Source organism: Archocentrus centrarchus, chromosome 9 (assembly GCF_007364275.1).
Source record: "Archocentrus centrarchus isolate MPI-CPG fArcCen1 chromosome 9, fArcCen1, whole genome shotgun sequence".
Classification (NCBI taxonomy): domain Eukaryota; kingdom Metazoa; phylum Chordata; class Actinopteri; order Cichliformes; family Cichlidae; genus Archocentrus; species Archocentrus centrarchus.
Genome location: NC_044354.1, coordinates 15840295 through 15859607, shown reverse-complemented (window position 1 = coordinate 15859607; position 19313 = coordinate 15840295). Strand labels below are relative to the sequence as shown.

General features: G+C 39.7%; 1 protein-coding gene across 2 annotated transcripts in view; it reads right to left on the bottom strand.

The window, feature by feature from the left end:
- The window catches only part of iqgap2 (IQ motif containing GTPase activating protein 2), a 40707-nt gene extending 23213 nt beyond the window's left edge, over nt 1-17494 (bottom strand). For both annotated transcript variants that reach the window (XM_030737378.1, XM_030737379.1), the window contains exons 1-6: nt 17141-17494; nt 14352-14451; nt 5371-5527; nt 4905-4982; nt 3764-3840; nt 121-188 (exon numbers count right to left, since the gene is read on the bottom strand). In XM_030737378.1, the coding sequence (XP_030593238.1) occupies nt 121-188; nt 3764-3840; nt 4905-4982; nt 5371-5527; nt 14352-14451; nt 17141-17186 (526 nt within the window). In that variant the 5' untranslated portion in view covers nt 17187-17494. The remainder of the gene's footprint in view (nt 1-120; nt 189-3763; nt 3841-4904; nt 4983-5370; nt 5528-14351; nt 14452-17140) is intronic.
- Between the last annotated feature and the right edge of the window lie 1819 nt (nt 17495-19313).

The window sequence follows — 19313 nt, the reverse complement described above, 5'->3', positions numbered from 1 at the left end:
CTGAGAGCGACTCATTCTTTTACAAATTTTTGGGCATGGCTAGGTGCTAGGTATAAAATTATGTGTTGTTAATAATTTTTGTGCTATGTTTTAGTTTCAGGTCATTTATATGATTGTTACCTGTAAAGTCCACTTTCCCCAGCAGGTCTTGGATCTGTGGTGCAATTCCCAGTTTGTACAAGTACAAGCTGGAAAACAAAAAACAGAATAAAAGAGTCTTGCAAAAAAGAAATAAATAAAAAAAACACTGTAGAAGATAAAGAGAGAAAGAGAAAAATAAAACTAGATATTTATTTTTCTCTCAAGATTGATTTGACATTATTCTCTTTGTAGTGTCACACTTACACCACAGGGGGGTAACACTGCCTCAAATTACAACAAGCACCACCACAGTAGTGAGCAGACTCAGTCCACCACCAAGCAAATGAATTTAACAAGGAGATGACTGGAAACTTCATAAAACTTTCATCTTCTGGCAGGTACTGGCTAAGTGGCAATGAATTATAGATACTTAAGGGAGGTCTGGCATCAGTATAGCTCTGAATGGAGGAGCTATAGCAGCTGGTGGTTGTTCTGCCCTTTGGTCCCAGTGTGTGTAAACATGAGATGTTGGCACACAAAGGCTTCAAAGAAACAGTCCAAAATCTGCTTAAACAAAGGGTAATGTTTTAACATGCAGGCAGCTGATTCAGTCTGAGATACAAACACCGAAACAGCTGACTAGGGTTAATGAAGGTGGCTGATTACCAGCCACAGGGGTTAAAGATGATCAGCTGACTAGCTGATGGCTCTTTAGACTGTGGATTCCCTCTTTGTTTTTGTTTTTTTGGTTCCCTACAGTTGTGGTTACATCTCTATCATATGATATATGATATATGTTCCTGAATGTGTCTTCATGAGTTTGTACCTAGGGAGGAATAACATTCATGAGAACTTGTGGGACTTGAGCAGGATTTGCAGGAAGGAAGAGCACGTGTGTGCACAAGGGGGGAAGGAAACCAATTCTCACAGGACCTCACCAAAACACTACAACAAAGAAAACAACCCAGGCAGCTCATATAACCACTCCCTAAATGTGTGTTTGGCTAACTGGATGGGTTAGAAAGATCAAATTTGCCCTACATTTCATTCAAAGTCATCTCAAGTGAATAATCAAGGGCCTACAGCAATGCACAAGCCACCCTAAAACCACAAAACTTTATTAGGAAAATAAACATAAACTTGAGCACTGAAACCCAAAAACAGCTACATAACCGATTCTGGATAATATACAATATGACATATCGAACAACTCATAAAACCTCACTGGCCTACTAAAGTAGAAATGATGCTTTCCAGTTTCTGTTTCAAATCATTTAATCTGCTTCTGCTTTTGATGCATAGATTGGAGGTTAAGCTTCATGTACACACTGTACATTTGTGGTCAGAAGTTTCCATTTACTCATCTTGGTCATGAATGTCATGGTAATTGTGGGCTATTAATGATTTCTTTGATCTTTTCTTTTTCCAGGCTGGAATGATTTTTACAGAATACGTCTTTAATGGCTTTAAGAAAAAAAAAGAAAAAAAAAAGAACTAGGTGCACAAGTTTGAATTTATTTTGGATTTTCTCTAATCTGCACAGGCTCAAAAGTATACATATTTGGTTAAATGACCCTTAACCAGTTGCACCTTGACCAGACGCTTCTTGGCTGAAATGGTAGAGTTCATTTAAATTAGTTTTAAGCATAGTCCACAAATTTTCAATAGGACTGAGGTCGGGGCTTTGGGAAGACCATTCCAGAAGCTTAATGTTAGCCTGCTTTATCCATTCCAAAACACTGTCTTGTAGAAACACCCAGTTGTGTCCAAAATTAAAATTTCAGTTGTGCTTGCCTGGCACACTCTCAGTCCATGGCAATGTAAAACTGGCTTCATTGTGGACAGTGACGCTGGGGTTTTAGCACTTTCCAATTCAAGGCTTGAGCCTTGGTGGTTCCTGGGTTGTTCCTGAACATCCTAACCAATTTCATCTCATCTAAGGGCGTCAGTTTGGGTCTTCTTACAGACCCTGGCAAAGTGGTGAAACATTTGAATAACTTGTACTTATCTGCAGTTGTTTAGAAATGGCTCCAAGAGACCTTCCCAACTTGTGTAAATCTACAATTCTCCTTCCTTTATTGAGTTCCTTGGACCTTCCCATTGTTCTGAGTATTAGTCAACACAATGAGTACTGTCAAATAAATCCTTTTAATGCTGGCAAACAAACTACCAGTTGTATTGAACATGATCACTAATGGGAAGTTAATAGGCCTTGACCTTGTCAAGTTAAAAGACACTGAAGAACTTTCAGTACCACTTATTAAAAAATTGTTTGTGTACTTTAGACCCTGTGTGGATTAGAAAAAAATCTAAAATAAATTAAAACGTGTGCACCCAATTCTTGTTCTTTAAAGTCATTAAAGATGTGTGCCACACAATTATTCCACACTGGAGAAGAACAGTTCAAAGAAATCATTAAAAGACCCAAATTCCCATGACATTCATTCCCATGATGAGTGTATTGTCCTTAAATTCTGCATTGTCTGCTACAACCTGATTCAAATTAAAATATATATATAAATTAGACTGTTTGTAAATGTCAGTGACAAGTTAGAGAAAATTACAGCTGCACTATAGACTGTATGGACTTGGCACCACAATGTCACCTACAGTTTCATCAGGAAGCTTTGAGCTAAGCACTTCTGACCTTCACTACAACTTGCTCATAGGATAGTGGCTGCTCAGTGATCAGGTAGGTCCACCCTAAACCATACCCTGCTTTATCTTCTTTTTTGACTCTAATTTCCAAAGTGTACATGATGTTGCATTCATTAGTTCATCAGGATACAAATGAAGGACATTATAGATCAAGTGAGGAGTTGGGTTATATTGAGGTTTTGCAGACACGTGACCACTAACCACACATATATCATTAACTTTTGAAACTTGTTGGCTACAGCGAGAAGGCACAACTTTTACTTTGAAGGGGAACCTTCTCCATTGCCAGTTTGCACTGCATTCTTTAAAGTTTTACTACTGCTGGGCTGGTAGTTAGTCAGCCTTTGCAGACAAACATGGAAATCTGTAGGTAATTGGCAATCTGATAGCAATAAAAGCAATGACTAGGTGGTCTTTGGTGCAGCACCTACTTTGCAACTGATTTCACCCATCAACAGTCAAAAAACCCCACAAACCACAGCCAACCAATCAGAGGAATATAAATTTCCTTAACAATCAATTATGTCCAATATGGCAGAAAACACTAGAGCAACGTGTGCATGACATCACTTGAGAAACCGCAATTCGCATACTTTACAATCAGATGAGTTGCCCTCTGGTGGCCATTAGAAAGAATGCAGGTTTAAGTCACTTGTGCACTGGATTAGCATTTCATTTTGGAAGCTACATCCAGCTTTTATGTACACTTTTTATGTTGCAGACATGAATTAGTCAACACTGTACAGACAAATGTGGCCCTGGCTCATACTTTAACCCTAACAGATGCCATAACTTAGCCTTTAGGCCATCTAAGAACAACACTTCAGTCTGCTGGTTTACATTTCATGAAATGAAATCACACTGAGTATTCAGGTGTGGATCCTTCAGGAAAAAAAACAGCACCAAGCCACTGCGCATACAAAAAGATAACAGATGAGCGAGCAATTTTGCTGTCAGAAGAGAGAAATGCATGAAGACAGTCAAGTGAAAAATCACTATGTTTTTGGAATCCTTTTAGTCTTACCTCAGTGCATGAATGCAGTATACCACCTTGGGCATGTTTTTGCGATCATACACATCTGTCGTCTCAGGATAGAATATCTGAAAGCAGAAACCACAACAGGTATTAGTCACTCTTCTTTTATCAGAGCCATGAAACTCTTTTGTGCTGCAACTTAACAAAAGCGCACGATCCTGCACATTGTTTTCCATAAACTTTACATGCATGGGAAGCAGCAAGCAGAGGGCAAATAACGAATCAACTATCCAACCAACACCAGTACAATAAATATTATCTTAGCAAAGCTTACAGTTTCAATTCAAGATGAATCAACAGCAATCTCTACAACACACTTCATATTAGTAGCTTTTACTGTCAGTCATCCTTTTGATCCACCCTCCCCCCAAACAGCCATCTGACAGATATTTCTTTAATTTCAGCTAAATTATACATACTTACATAGATACAATTAAGAAGAACAAACACAATGAGCTGGATTTATATATAGCTAACAGTCTTACCTGTTTTGAAAATTCTCTTCTTAATCACGTTACACATAAACTAGTAATGGGCAACCACTTAACACTGAATTAGGGAGATGGAGATAGTTGTGGGTACGTTTAAATTATTAGAAAGAAAAGAATATTCTTACTTCCAGGATGCACTTCAGAGTGCAAGTCTTTGGTGTTATCTTATAAATGATAATGATAAAATATGGGTAACACTGTTCTATCAGAACTACTACATCTTCATTACAATTTATTGTAGCTAAAAAGTCTTCGATGCCATCTACAAACCATAAGCCAATGCACAGGTATGTTATGTTATGGTGTTAGATCCTGTTGCAGTGATGCCTTTCTACCCAAACTGTTTTTTGTTTTTTTTGTTTTTTTACATCATACACTACATCACATTTTACATCATATACTTAAAAAGAAAAAAAAAAAAAACATCCCTGTCCAAATTAACTCAACAACTCTAAACCTCTGATGCATCTTACTTATTATGATCAAGTTATGATACATTTAACTTCGGTTATGGCATCTTCTCAGTCTTGTTTTGTATTTTAGATTGTTTTAGTTTAATGAAGCTACACCTAAAGTGTGATGAATGTGAAAGAGAATTTAACGTGTCTGTGGTGCTCCTGGCTGTACAAGCCCCTTACCTTGGGGAGGCCCACTGACTCCATGGCTCTGAGCCACTGCACTGTATTGTCAGTGTGCCTGAAGTGCAGCCCTTTGCTCTAAAGATAACCACAGAAGCACAGATATTTAAATGTAGCCACACATGGGGAGGAACTGAAAAAAATAGCATTCACAATTAATGCTTCATTATTAATAATAAATTGAGTAACAGCTCAGCTGGTCTGATGGCCAAAAACTCATACTGGCATAATCCAGACATTTTTGTGCTTTAGTGTAGCGGCACATCAGCTTACAGTTAGCCCTCAGCACTGGTCTGTCACATCTCCTCCTTTCCTGTTCAAAACTGTTTTTAACTGTCAGGAAGTACCTGGGATGTCTAGAAACAGTCATTCTGTCTGTTGTGATGCAATCTGAAAGTTCACATTTAGCAATAATTCTTCTATTGGCCGTACGTAAATAAGTTCAATAAAAGAAAAGAAGTCTTACCTTATAACGGGACTGATCTCTGTCATAGATCCTTTTCTCTGAAACCATTTTTGGTGCAAAAAATGTGGCAAGTTTGCCAAGGTAGACACCATTCCTAAGTCCTTCCTCCAGTTCTGTGGTAGGTGGCAAGTCCTCCTCTAAGCAGGCCTCCATCCACCTAACAGAGCACAAATATGAAGCTCAGATGTTAAGCGCATCTCAAATACTGATCTACTGTAACCAAATAAAGCCCCCAGCAATAGTCTGATGTTAATTACATTAACTATAAATTTTAAGCATGGCTGTTAATTACATAGAGAAAAGAGGACAACATCATCTAAAATTGCTGATTAGCAAAGATGAATATAAAGAAAATGAGACTACACCATTAGTACACAACAAATCACACTGACAGATCAACTCATTTGCATTGCACTCTAAATAATTATTGTGACACCTTTACTTTCTTCTGCCTTCTATTTTATTTTAAAATTCCTTTTCCCCTCATTAATCTAAATTTAACACACCATGATAACAAAGCAAGAACAGAATTTAAACATTTTCTTTCCATTTATGTTTTTTTAACTAAATAAAGAATTCAACTGGACATGATTTAGAAAGGTAAACACCTCACAGGTGACACTGCATGTCAGCACAAAAAGCAAGACATACTGTAAGGTATAATGAGCTAAAGCAGCTATGACCCAGTCCCTTTCTGGAAGTGAGCAATAAGTGGAGCCAAGAAAGTGATGTGTTCCTGCTCCTCGTGCTGTGTGGAGATGGAAGAAGCCTCCAGAAGGACAACAATCACCACGGCACTTTACTGATGTGAGCATTACAGCAGAACAGGCAGACTGAGACCTCTCCTCAAATGGAAAACATAACAAGAGACCTGTTGGCCAATAGAGCACCACTGTCAAATGTTTTACTGGTACCTATGTGATATATTGGAAAGGAAAGTAATTTGGCTATCATTAAACTGATAATTACTTTTTTTTTCCAGTTTTCAAAAATGCATAAAAAAATTAAAAAGTAAAATATTGAAAATCTGTCTGCAACATTCTGCAGACCTTTACCTAATGAATGTTTATATCAGCTTTTGGAAAAATTGGCCAGCAAAATAAGTGAGGAGTACCAACTGAAGTTAAACAACAATGTACAGTTTCCTTGAAAATTTCGAAAATTCATATTTAAAAAAAATAAATAAATAAATAAAAAATAAAAAATCAAAGTAAAAAATCTGAATTACAACTGCAGCATTTGGTAAAGATTTGCCCAATGATACTTGTAGCAAGTCTCAAACGATTCAGCCAATAAATAATAGAGAAGTGGTTATTGAAGTTAAAAATTAATGTACTGTTTATCTTAAACAAAAAAAATTGAAAATAAAAAATTTGTATGAAGTATTTTGTAGAGCTTTTCACACTGAATACCCAGGCCAAGTTTCAAAAAAGTCAGCCTAGGAATAAGGGAGAAGTAGACTAGGGATTAAAGGTAAACACAAAAAGAGTATTTGTGCCAAGATTCAGAAGATTTCAAATATAAAGAAGTAGTGAATTTAGCAAAAAATTGACAGTCAGTGGACAAATGACTGACTGCTCAGTATTGGATCAGCTCCACTAACTGTCGTTGGCAGTGGAGCTAAAAAGCTAGTAAAATCAGACTGTAAGAAACAACACTATCTGGTCTGATGAGACTGAGTGCTTTGACTTTAATTCTGAGCACTGTGTATAGAGGAAACCAGGGACAGCTCATCTCCTGCCCAATATCATCTCAACAGTGATGTATGGCAGTGGCAGCAACAAGCTTGTTTTTCCAGAAGCAGGAACAAGAAAACCGGTCACAGCTGAGGGAAGCCTGAACGGAGAGTAGTATAGTGGTATTGTTAAAGAAAACCTGTTCCAGGACTTCAGACTAGACCAGCGATTAACCTTCTAAATCTAACAGGACCGTGACCTAAGGCAAAGAGCCCAGACACTGTAAGAGTGTCTCAGGGATAATGCTTTGCATGTCCTTGAATGGTCCAGCTACAGCCCTAACTTGAACCTAATTAAACATTTTTGGAGAGACCTTAAAACGGCTGTCCACATGCAGTCCCCATTTAACCTGGCAGGGCTTAAAATCTGCAAACAAGAATTAGAGTTGAGGCTATAATGGCTTCTAAAGCTGTTTCAACTAAGTACACAGAGTGTAGACACTCTGTTGATGCATGTATGATGCGCTGTAAGTAAAACTTAAATCGCTATGTACATTAATTTGACTTTCCTTTTATACTGCTATGGTTCCCAGTCTGTTTTACCCTCACAGCTGATAGGGAGCAGTGCAGAGATATTTGGTGGCAGAATTCCTACGTGCAGTCAGCAAGTCAATATTGAATTTTCCTGCACCTGCTGCACTCACACAAGCAAAAATTAAAGTGAGTGGAAAAATAAATAAATAACATTTCTGGAAACACAAATTCAGATATATTTGTGATGGCCGCTAATTACCAAAAGTTTGGATAAACAAAAGACTAAGATTTCAGTTTTTACCTCAGTCCCATAACAAATGAAAGCTGAGTCACTTTAGACCAAATTACTGCAATGAGGCACCACTATTAACAGAATTGTGCAATATGTATTCATTATGCTCACAAGAGTCATTGCTGCTGAAATTAACTGGAAGTTTTTTTATTAAACAGAGCAACAAAGTAGTCTGTGTATGGGAGGGAACTTGCAACTGTTACTGGCAACACCCACACAGAGGCCAGCATGCTTTAGGAAGGGGGCTGAACACACATTTCCAGTCTGTGCTTTGAGCTTACAAGTCAAGGGAAGAATGAAGGAAACATTGATCAAAACAACATAATACTACTTCAAGTTTTTAAAGTTCCACTTCCGCGAGACAACAGCGTGCAACGATGAAAAAGAGAGCAAATTTTATCCCTAGAGGAGTTGTTGAGAAAGGTGAAAACTAAAAACTGAATAGCAAAATATAGTTTATATTAGAATTTACTTGACCTCCTTTCATGCTGATGTAATTTCCCTTTGAAAGCTTAAGCAATGGCTTCAGGAACGCAACCTCAGCCAGACTATTCCCAGGGACATCAGGAAAAAAAACCCATTCCAAAGGACTAGTGAATGATTTGTGAGCACAGTGAATCATCATGATTTAAGAAGTCTGTTACACATTATCTTACTGCCTGCAAGTAAGACTACGTTTATTGCTATGGTCCCCTATCCTAGATGTTTGAAACTTAAAAAAGAAAAAAGAGAAAGATTATATACAGGCTGTTTGCTAATCACCATACACTGAATTTACAGTGTAAAGCTCACAGCTATTTATCCCAGTCATGTTTCAGTTACAGGTATTATATATACCAACAACTCCTGTTGCCTTTCAGTCTTAACAAAAGCAGTAAAGCATTACTTCTCACATGCCTGCAGAGGATATCTTGTTTAGGTTAATTAAGGCTGTGTGGGTGCACCAAGGATCCAGTGTGGTAAATTATGTGTCTTATGTGTCAGCACATTAAAGACAGCCACACACATACCATGCATTATCAACACAAACCCAGTTAAGTGTGCAGATTATACACCATGAGGAATAAGCTTTCATATAATGATTTCAACCAGTGCTGCAGATTAAGACCAAAGGCTCTGCCTTTATTCTTATAAAATGAACAGCTCAGAGAGCCGCAACATTTTGGTATAAAATTATTTCACGTATGATAATATGAGAGAGAAGCGACTAATTTCTGTAAAATACTTTGGATATAACATTTGTCTCTATATAAGGAATGAACAATTTCACAGGTTAAGGATACACGATATTGCCAAAAGTATTCATTCACCCACTCAAATCATGGAACTCTGGTGTTCCAATCACTTCCATGGCCACAGATGTATAAAACCAAGCAGCTAGGCATGCAGACTGCTTCTCTAAACATTTGTGAAAGAAAGGGTCGCTCTCAGGAGCTCAGTGAATTCCACCGTGGTACTGTGATACGATGTGCAACAAGTCCAGTCGTGAATCCTCGCTACTAAATATTCTACAGTCAACTGTTAGTGGTATTATAACTAAGTGGGAGCGATTGGGAATGACAGCAACTCAGCCACAAAGTGGTAGGCCACTAAAATGACAGAGTGGGGTCAGTGGACGCTGAGACGCGTAGTGCTCAGAGGTCACCAACTTTCTGCAGAGTCAATTGCTAGAGACCTCCAAACTTCATGTGGCCTTCAGAGAGCTTCATGGAATGGGTTTTCATGGCTGAGCAGCAGCATCCAAGCTTTACATCACCAAGCGCAATGTAAAGCGTCACATGCAGTGGTGTAAAACACAATGCCCCTACCTTCTAGAGCAGTAGAGACGTGCTCTCTGGAGTGACAAAGCATGCTTCTCAGTCTGGAAATCCGATGGACGAGTCTGGGTTTGGTGGTTGCCAGGAGAACAATACTTGACTGCATTGTGCCAAGTTTGGTGGAGGGGGGGGGGGGGGGGGGGGGATTACGGTGTGGGGTTGTTTTTCAGGAGTTGGCCCCTTAGTTCCAGTGAAAGGAACTCTTAATGCTTCAACGTATGAAGACATTTTGGACTATTTCACGCTCCTAACTTTGTGGGAACAGTTTGGAGATGGCCCCTTCCTGTGCATCCTGGCGTCTCAAGCTGCCACTTATTCTATCTTGATTGGTTCCAATTCGGGTACTCTGGCTCCCCCCCACAGTCCAAAGACATCCATGTTAAATTACATAGTTATTCTATACTGGCCATAGAGTTCAATGTGAGCATGAATGGTGGTCTGTCTCTGTTTTAGCCTTGCAAAAGACTGTTGACCCATCCAGGGTGTACTGTGCCTTTCATCCCATGATAGATGGTTTGGATGGATGTTACACACAAATGGATATTTGCTGCCAACTGCCAACAGTGAGATTAGAGAACTCTCACAACCGCATTGCACCTAAGCTCTCCTATGGGAAGCTCTAAATTAACTTTTTTAATATTTATTATACCACACAATATTAATTATCACAAATTAAAGATTTTGCTCATATGATGCGATCCTACTTAGTGCAACTGCACAACACTGACTTGCAAACATAAAACCCACCTGAAACTACATGACTTGAAATCTGGTACAGAAAAACACAACACAACTTAGTGGCTAAGGCTAACTCAGATCAAAAACCAAATAGATTTTTTTGATCTTTATACATCTCTAAATACAAGTAGCATGTTAATGGAGAGCAAGTATACTTGATATTCCAGATTACAGAGGAAAAAAGAAAATCTGGTACTTGAACACATGGTGCAGGAACATCCTGCATGGGTTACACAGTTCTCCTGTGAAACGCCACTTCCTGTCCTTAAAACAATGATGGGAGAACTTGTCTCCTGAAGCAGCCCCTGTTTACAGCCCTCCAAAAAATCCCTTCCTGTTATTGTCCAATCTGTGACCCGCTGTGCTAAAACAAAATATAGCTTTCAGGACTCTAGCACAAAGGTCTATCCCACCTAAACACATGATGAGTGAACTATCCTCTTTTGCTTTCAGCTTCTGTATTTCTGACTACACAGTGGCTATGGGAAGCTTGCGTCATGAAGCTTAGTCATGCAAGTCATGAGTTGTGTTGTGCATGTTTGTGTGTGTAACTACAGAATTTTATTTTTCATTTTAGGAAAAACTGTGTTGAAAGATTAGTGTAATATTGTTAACTTAAAGCAAACAGAACACTGGAGCCCACGGGGCCATCCTGCATCAAAGCAAACCAGAAAGCTCCCCATCCAGAAAAGCTACAAATGTAAACCATCATTTGTTTACTCTCCGGCAAGAGTACAAGGTCTCCTCCTTGGTGTGCAACTGTGTGTGTGTGTGTGTGTGTGTGTGTGTGTGTGTGTGTGTGTGTGTGTGTGTGTGTGTGTGTGTGTGTGTGTGTGTGTGTGTGTGTGTGTGTCTATTAACTGGCATCTGTTGTCAGTGGACAGATGTTTTTAAAAAAAAAAAAAAATTGCAGGGGAACAATATGGCAATCTTCTGTGAATTTTGGATTAAATGCGCAACATGTAACAAATAGTTCAGATATTAAACTAAGCTTGCAACCTTTATGAGTTTGACAATGTCATTGACCTTACTGGCTGTTTTTTTGTTTTGTTTTGTTTTTTTTGACTCCCTTTACTGCAGTGCACTACATAAAACTTGCAGGTTTAAACAGGGAGCAGCACATCTTTTTGGCAGCTCGTCTGTCCTGCTAGACTTTTATACAGATATGTTACAGCAGTAGTGGCACAGATGTAAACAGAATAAAACAAATGATGAATTGGCTAAAATGTAGCAGCTTCAGTTTCAGGATCCTGGGCATGCTGGCTCTTTGCCATGACAAAATGGTTTAATTAATAAAAATTGATTCATTAATAATGTTATTACCACCCATGCACCCACCCACCCATACTGAAATTGATATACACTATATTGCAAAAAGTATTTGCTCATCTGCCTTCACACGCATATGAACTTGAGTGACATCCCATTCTTAATCCATAGGGTTTAATATGGCTCACCCTTTGCAGCTATAACAGGTTCAGCTCTTCTGGGAAGGCTTTCCACAAGGTTTAGGAGTGTGTTTATGGGAATTCTTGACTCTCAAGAATACACTCAAGTTCTTCCACAACAAACGCACTCATCCATGTCTTTATGGTCCTTGCTTTGTGCACTGATGCGCAGTCATGTTGGAACAGGAAGGGGCCATCCCCAAACTGTTCCCACAAAATTGGGACCATCAAATTGTCCAAAATGTCTTGGTATACTGAAGCATTAAGAGTTCCTTTCACTGGAACTAAGGGGCCGAGCCCAACTCCTGAAAAACAACCCCACACCATAATCCCCCACACCACCAAACTTTACACTAGGCACAATGCAGTCAGACATGTACCGTTCTCCTGGCAACCACCAAACCCAGACTCGTCCATCGGATTGCCAGACTGAGAAGCATGATTAGTCACTCCAGGAATCATGTCTCCCCGGTTCTAGATTCCAGTGGCGGTGTGCTTTACACCACTGCATCTGATGCTTTGCATTGTGGCGATGTAAGGCCTGGATGCAGCTGCTCAGCCATGGAAACCCATTCCATGAAACTCTCTACACACTGTTCTTGACCTAATCTGAAGGCCACATGAAGTTTGGAGGTCTGTAGTAATTGACTCTGTGGAAAGTTGGTGACCTTTGCACACGACTGCATCCACTGACCCCACTGTGATTTTTACATGGTCTACCACTTTGTGGCTGAGTTGCTGTCGTTGCCAATTGCTCCCACTTTGTTATAATACCACTAACAGTTGACTGTGGAATATTTAATAGTGAGGAAATTTCACAACTGGATTTTTCTGGACAGGTGGCATCCTATCATGGTATCACGCTGGAATTCATTGAGCTCCTGAGAGCAACCCATTCTTTCACAAATGTTTAAAGAAGCAGTCTGCATGCCTGCATGTTTGGTTTTACACACCTGTGGTCATGGAAGTGATTAGAACTCCAGAATTCAATGATTTGGATGGGTGAGTGGATACTTTTGGCAATAGCGTATCTGCTGACACCAACGAGCTGAGTCTAACAAAGTTAATAGGTCAGGTGCTGAAAATGGAATGCGTTTAAGTGTTTGGCCAATATTTACACATTCACAAATATGGACACAGGCTTGAACTACACTGGAGTGGGTCACTGGACAGACAGATTTCTACAGGTGTTAGAATGGCGGATAATTAAATTATCTCTTCAGGTGTACTGGGTTGCTTACTCATGGTTGCTTGGCTTCAGTGACTGCTGACTCCAGAGACCAGAACCTAATCCCTTGCTCTCTGTGGCTTGCAGCTTTGTTAGAGCTCTGTCTTAATCCTAATCTAACTTGACACATTTCACAGAATGAAGGTGCCATTCAACAGCTGACAGGCGCCACAATCTCTGGGATGAAAAAAAAAGAAAGCTAAAAGTGAAACTGAGAACGTTACATGTAATTTAAAATGTAATTTTAAAGTTAACCTGGTATATTACTACAACACCTTTCTCACTAAAAGTTCTCTAAGCAGTTCAGTTGGCCTTCTGCTAAAGTGTTTCCTGTAAACTATAAAAAAAACTGAAGTGTCATTATTTTGGTGATTATGATGAAAGCGCGAAGCTGTGCTCAGTTTACTCTACCCGGCCTTGTAAACCCTCAACTCTCCTGTGCCATAAGCAGATAATCTAGGTTATTCAAACAGTCTTTAAAGAGTCAAAGTTCAGCTGTGAAACAATAAATCTATAAGGGTATGTGGATGTAAAGCAAATGCGGAGTCAACACTAGGCCACAGAGGCTGCAATGGATTTAAGATGAGAAATTACTCGAGAAGAAATGATCTCTGGGGGACTGGGTGTGGCTGTCAAATCAGTGTGTTACAAGAAGCATGATCAAACTTCCTGTTCTGTTCAGATGGATGCTAATATGAAGACGGGAAGTGGTTGGCTTTCAGGTTTGCTAAGGCACCTCAAAGACTTCATCAGATCTGTGCTGGCTTTAGAAAACAGTTTTTGGTGGTTTTTTTTTTTTTTTTTTAACCCATTTCAATCCAGCTTTTGGAGAATTTCAGGGTACAGTGGATAATGAGCTACTCTTTCCACTAAGTCAGCACCTCCCTGGACTTAATGACACGTGTTCTTAGGAATGTTTACACCTCCATGTCATCATCTTACATGCATGCTGATTCAGCCTTTATTCACCATTGCAGTTTCACAATACTACAAACACTGTTAATCATTACATTGTTTTGGTCTCTTATTCACAAAACTGCCCTCACTTTCACTGCATGACTTTATTTCTGAACCACTTCCTGCTCATTAAACTGTCAAACTGTCCTATATAAATATTAAACAGACCTAATGATTGGCCAAGAGCACACCCAATTCTCACATGGTGTGTGAAAGCACACAATACAAGTAAAAGTGGCAGGCTTTTGTCTGCATGCTCCAAAGCTTCTCCCTTCATCTACACCCACTTTACCGTTTGGCTTCTTCTAGGTGACACAGGTACTCGTAGGCGATGTTCTGCCGCCTCCTCTCATCCATCTCTTCTGCTGACAGCCTTTCATCATCCTGAATAGCTGTAAAAAAAAAAAAAAAAAAAAAAAAAAAGCGGGGGGAGAGGGCAAACTTAAAATTATGTCATTGTGTTTTCTTATTGGTCATAACTATTTTTGCATACACTACTTCAAAAGAAAATTGCACACACGACAGGATATCCTACACGTCCCTCCAGACTGTAAAGAATCATTACCACAGAAAGTTGTCTCCTCAAAGATGGTGTTTAATTACACTCACACTCAAAGTGTTGAATAAAATGAGGCACCTGAACAGAAGAAGTGCTGACACCAAACATACATCACAAAATAAAAAAAAATACAACACATACAATTCACAAAGACTAAGACGATATTTCCTGTTCAGTTAGTTTTTGTTTGTATGCCAAGAGCTGTGGTCCGTGTTAAACACTGCACTGCATGCTTCAGTGAACCCCTGCGTGGTCATTTTTTTTTTTTTTTAACAGCCTTAATGGGGTGCCCAACTGTCAAGTGACTTTTGCTGAGAGCTGACCTTCACCTGCAGCTTAATGAGATCTCCTCCCCCCCAGCGGTCCTTACTCTGCTCTAATCCAATCAAATGTCTTTATTTCTGGCTGAGTAAAAGGGACAATCTCAAACTCGGGTGCTTTCACTTTTCACTACAGCAAACTAAGTGCAAGCTAGATGCTGAAGTTACACATGGACCGGCACAGTTTTTAGCTGGAGGTCTAAGCTTCTGGGAATTTTTTAACATACATTTTTAAGATGGCTTGGTCATAAGGTACAACCACTAAGTCACCTAATGTTTACAGCATTTCTAGTAGCCAATTTTTATCTTTTGTAGCACATCATTTTGGGGCTGGCTAATTACTCAAAGATGGTGTAAAAAACTTAAACTATTTATTGTACAAGATTTGTTTGATAGGGAAAATTTAACATGCACTAGTTCCAATACAGAGAATGAAGCTGATGCACTGCATAGAGAGTTTATAGTTATTGCTAATTTGTCCCTAGTTGGGCTTTACCATCCATCAGCGCTGACATGTTTTTTGGAAAGTTTCACATTGCAAAACAGTAAAATCAAACTCATGGCAGTGGAGCTTCTGCACACCTGGGCCCAATGCAACCCCTTTTTTTTCCCCTTTTCACAGAGTTCCTAAAACTTTTTTTTTTTCTTTAAAACACAGACACTGAAAATTTGCACAAGCCATTTTTCCAAGCACTGATCAAGAGTTAATAAAACAATAAGTTGAAAACTGACCCTGTAAGCAGTTTCGCTGAGTTTTATGCATTTCATTTAACTTTAAACAATTTCATCTGTGGTACCTTAAACTCTCTTCTACCTAGTGTCTACGTGGATAGTCTGAATATTTTAAACCTCTCAAGCACGCACTGTTGAATTTGTCCATTCATCAGCCACCTGCAGAGACATCCGCTCACCTAGTCTCAGTACAGGCTTGACAAATAATGCTCGCGTGTGGGGAGAAGCACAGGCCAACTACATCTACACAGACGTAACTGTCCGGCTATTTAGGTGAAATGTTTTACGCTCTCTTGAGTATCATATCCAGAGGTCCAACCACAGATTTGTGGTCCAGCTGTGCAGAAGACAGATGTAGATGAAAATGTGTCTGAGGCACAGCTACCCCAGTGCAGCCATTACACACTACCTCTAGTGACACACTCACACACTTCCTGGAAGAGCCTGTCTGCGCTCTTGCACTGTGTGTTAAATTTAACTATCAGGATGAGTTTTTTGCCTTTGTGTGCCACAGGATCACTGGACCGGAGTTATAGTCCCTGTGATTATGACTCATGCTTTTGTTTAGCTGCAGGGTTAGTCTACTAACGTTTTCGCGGGCTGGTGGTGGGGGGAAACTACCAATCAAGAGAGGGTTTGCTCTTTGGTTCATCCATTTTCCAACCAAATCAATAAACTAAGGTCAGTATTACATGCATTCATTCATATGGGGAGGGGGGGGGGGTGTCTAAAACAGCACTTGAAAGTTACAGGGCAACTTTGGGATTTTGAGCCAACAAACTTTAACTTGTCTGTACCCCACTTTAGAGACTGCAACATAATATATCTTATTTGGAGACACATTTCTTATGGATTCGCAGGAGCAAGACATGATCAATAAAATGTAATGATCCAAGTCACACGCAGAAAAGAAAAGAGCACTGATGATAATATTGACTGTTTTCAAAGTTGTACTTTGCCCACAGAAGTTGGTCAGTGGGCATTATATTTACAGTAAACCCTCCCTGGGTTTATTGTGATCAGTGTACTCTGTTAAATTCTTGGCGTGCTCACGGGGTTAGGGACACATTTCACAGCAGCAGCAGAAATCTCAAGTTAATGGTTAACCAATGAGAAAAATGCCTTATGCTGGCTTCCACCGTCAAATAATCAGATAAAAATCGCTGTGCTGCATTTAAGGCCACCTTGGAGAGGGGGTTAGTAGTTTTATTTCAACATCCAGAATGTGTCTCTTTCACCTAAAACCTCCCAACAACCACATTAGATCCGCATTTTAACACACTGTCAGCGCCAGCCACACCTACTGAAGTTATCCCGCAGCTGGTGGCGCAGGTTACCCCACCTGTTGCTTATCAAACATCCCTGTGAAGGCACCTAACGTTAGCTTGTCTTCATCATCGCAACCATGCCGAGGCGAGGCAGGACTCATCTGCTTTTAGCTCGAAAACAATCAAAAGTTATGTCACTTACTTCCATAGCGTGGCCTCTGTAACGTTGTGGTGTCTTCATGGTACATCCTGCCTCGTTTCCTCCACTCGTGAACTCGACTCAACTGGAAATAACTTCAGCACCACAAAGCTAACGTTGAAGTAACCGGCGACCGCTCCTCTTGGGAGATATTGATGTGAATAAATTAACTAGTAACTGAGAGGGGGAGAAAAGAGAGAGAAAATGGGGCACAGCTGTCTCCAGAAGTTTCAGGAAAGTGCCAACTGTGCCTTGCAGTAGACAAACCCCATGGCGCGCACAACTTGTGCTCGCCTCCTGAACAAAGTGCTCCCTGGTCGGCGTTATCTCGCCCTTCTACGCTCTGAGGTAAAATGATTGACGGGAACCCTGACGGAGATACAGCACCTTGCACCACCTGCTGGTCAAAGGATGGCTCTGGGCTTAGCTTTGTATTTATTTAACGATTTTTTTTTTCTGTTTAGATATTGAATTGTGATTTTTTTTTTTTAATTATTCTGTCTTTTCCGATCATATTGTGTGGTGTGTGCGTGTGTGTAATTATAATTGCAATTTTGGACGTTTTGTTTTGACGTTTTGTTTTTTCCATTCAAAGGTCACATAGATAACCCTACCCTCAGTGTATCTTTACAGGTTTTTAGGTTTGAATTTTTAATGCAAAAGTGTATGCAAATTTTATGCAAAATCATACAAACAGGATAGTCCAATGTTTTATTATTATAAAAGGCCATTAAAAATGTTACTTCAACACATTTTTGTATAAAAGTCTTACTAAAATCAAAGATGACTGAGGTCTTTTTAGTCCTGCTATTTGGGCCATAGGCTGTATAAAAGACTTTAGACTGTATACAAAGACTATGAGGACAGCAAGATGGTGGTGGGGTGTGGGATTTCATCAGGGATCACCTCTGAGCCCCTTCTTGTTTGCAATGGTGATGGACAGGCTGACAGATGAGGTCAGGCAGGAGTCTCCATGGACTATGATGTTCATAGACAACACTGGGATCTGTAGAGTAGAGTAGGGAATAGGTGTAGGTGCCTGGAGTGTTTGAGGTATGCACTAAAGTGAAGCGGAATGAAAGCCAGTAGAAGCAAGACAGAATACATGTGTGAATGAGGAGGAGACAGATGTAAGAGTGAACATGCAAGGAGCAGAGATAGTGAGGGTGGATGAGTTTAAATATGTGGGGTCAACCATCCGAAGCAATGGATGGTGAAGAAGAGAGTGCAGGCAGGGTGGAGGTGAGTGTCAGGGATGATGTGTGACAAGAGGATAGCAGCAAGAGTGAAAGGGAAGGTTTACAAGATGGAGACCTGCTATGATGTATGGTTTGGACACAGTGCCACTAGTAAAAAAAAGACAGGTGGCTGAGCTGTAGGTGGCAGAGCTCAAGATGTTAAAAAATTTTCATTGGGAGTAACCAAGAAGGACTTGATTAGAAATAAATACATCGGAAGGCAAATTCAGGTTAAGCACTTTGGAGACAAAAGAGGCAAGGCTGACATGGTGTGGACATGTGCAGAGGAGAGATAATGGATATTTTAGGCAAAGGATGTTGAATATTGAGCTACCAGATAGGAAAAGAGGAAGACCACAGAAAAGATTCATGGATGTGGTGACGAAGGACATGCAGGGGGTTGGTGTGACAGAGGTGGATGCTAGCGATAGGGTGAGAAGGAGGCAGGTGAGTGACTGTGGGGTCCCCTAAAGGCAGCAGCCAAAAGAAGACTGTATAAAATTCACAGTATATTTATGTTAGTTATTGTGATGATTTAAATACTTGATTTTAGCCACTAGGTGGCGGCATTACTTTGAGAACCCATTTACACTAACCATGTGTTCATTTGCATGTATTCATCTGGAAGGAATGCTGACAATAAGTAAGAGAATTTAGATTAAATGTTGGAAAGTGTTTTCATTGTAAAATATTATGGAGGCCATACTAAAACAATTATTTTCATTCGAGTTGTTTTTCTGTGGCATCATCCTTTTTTATTGTCCTTATCATTTTCTCCTGTAGGCTTCACTGCCATGTAGCAGTACACAACGAGGAGTCGTATATAACACGTTTTTTTTATGTAATCCTGAATAGGTGGTATGTAAATGGTAAAGTTTTGTTTTAACTGTTGAAAACTGTAAGATTATAAGAATTTAAATGGGTGGTTGTATCCATGT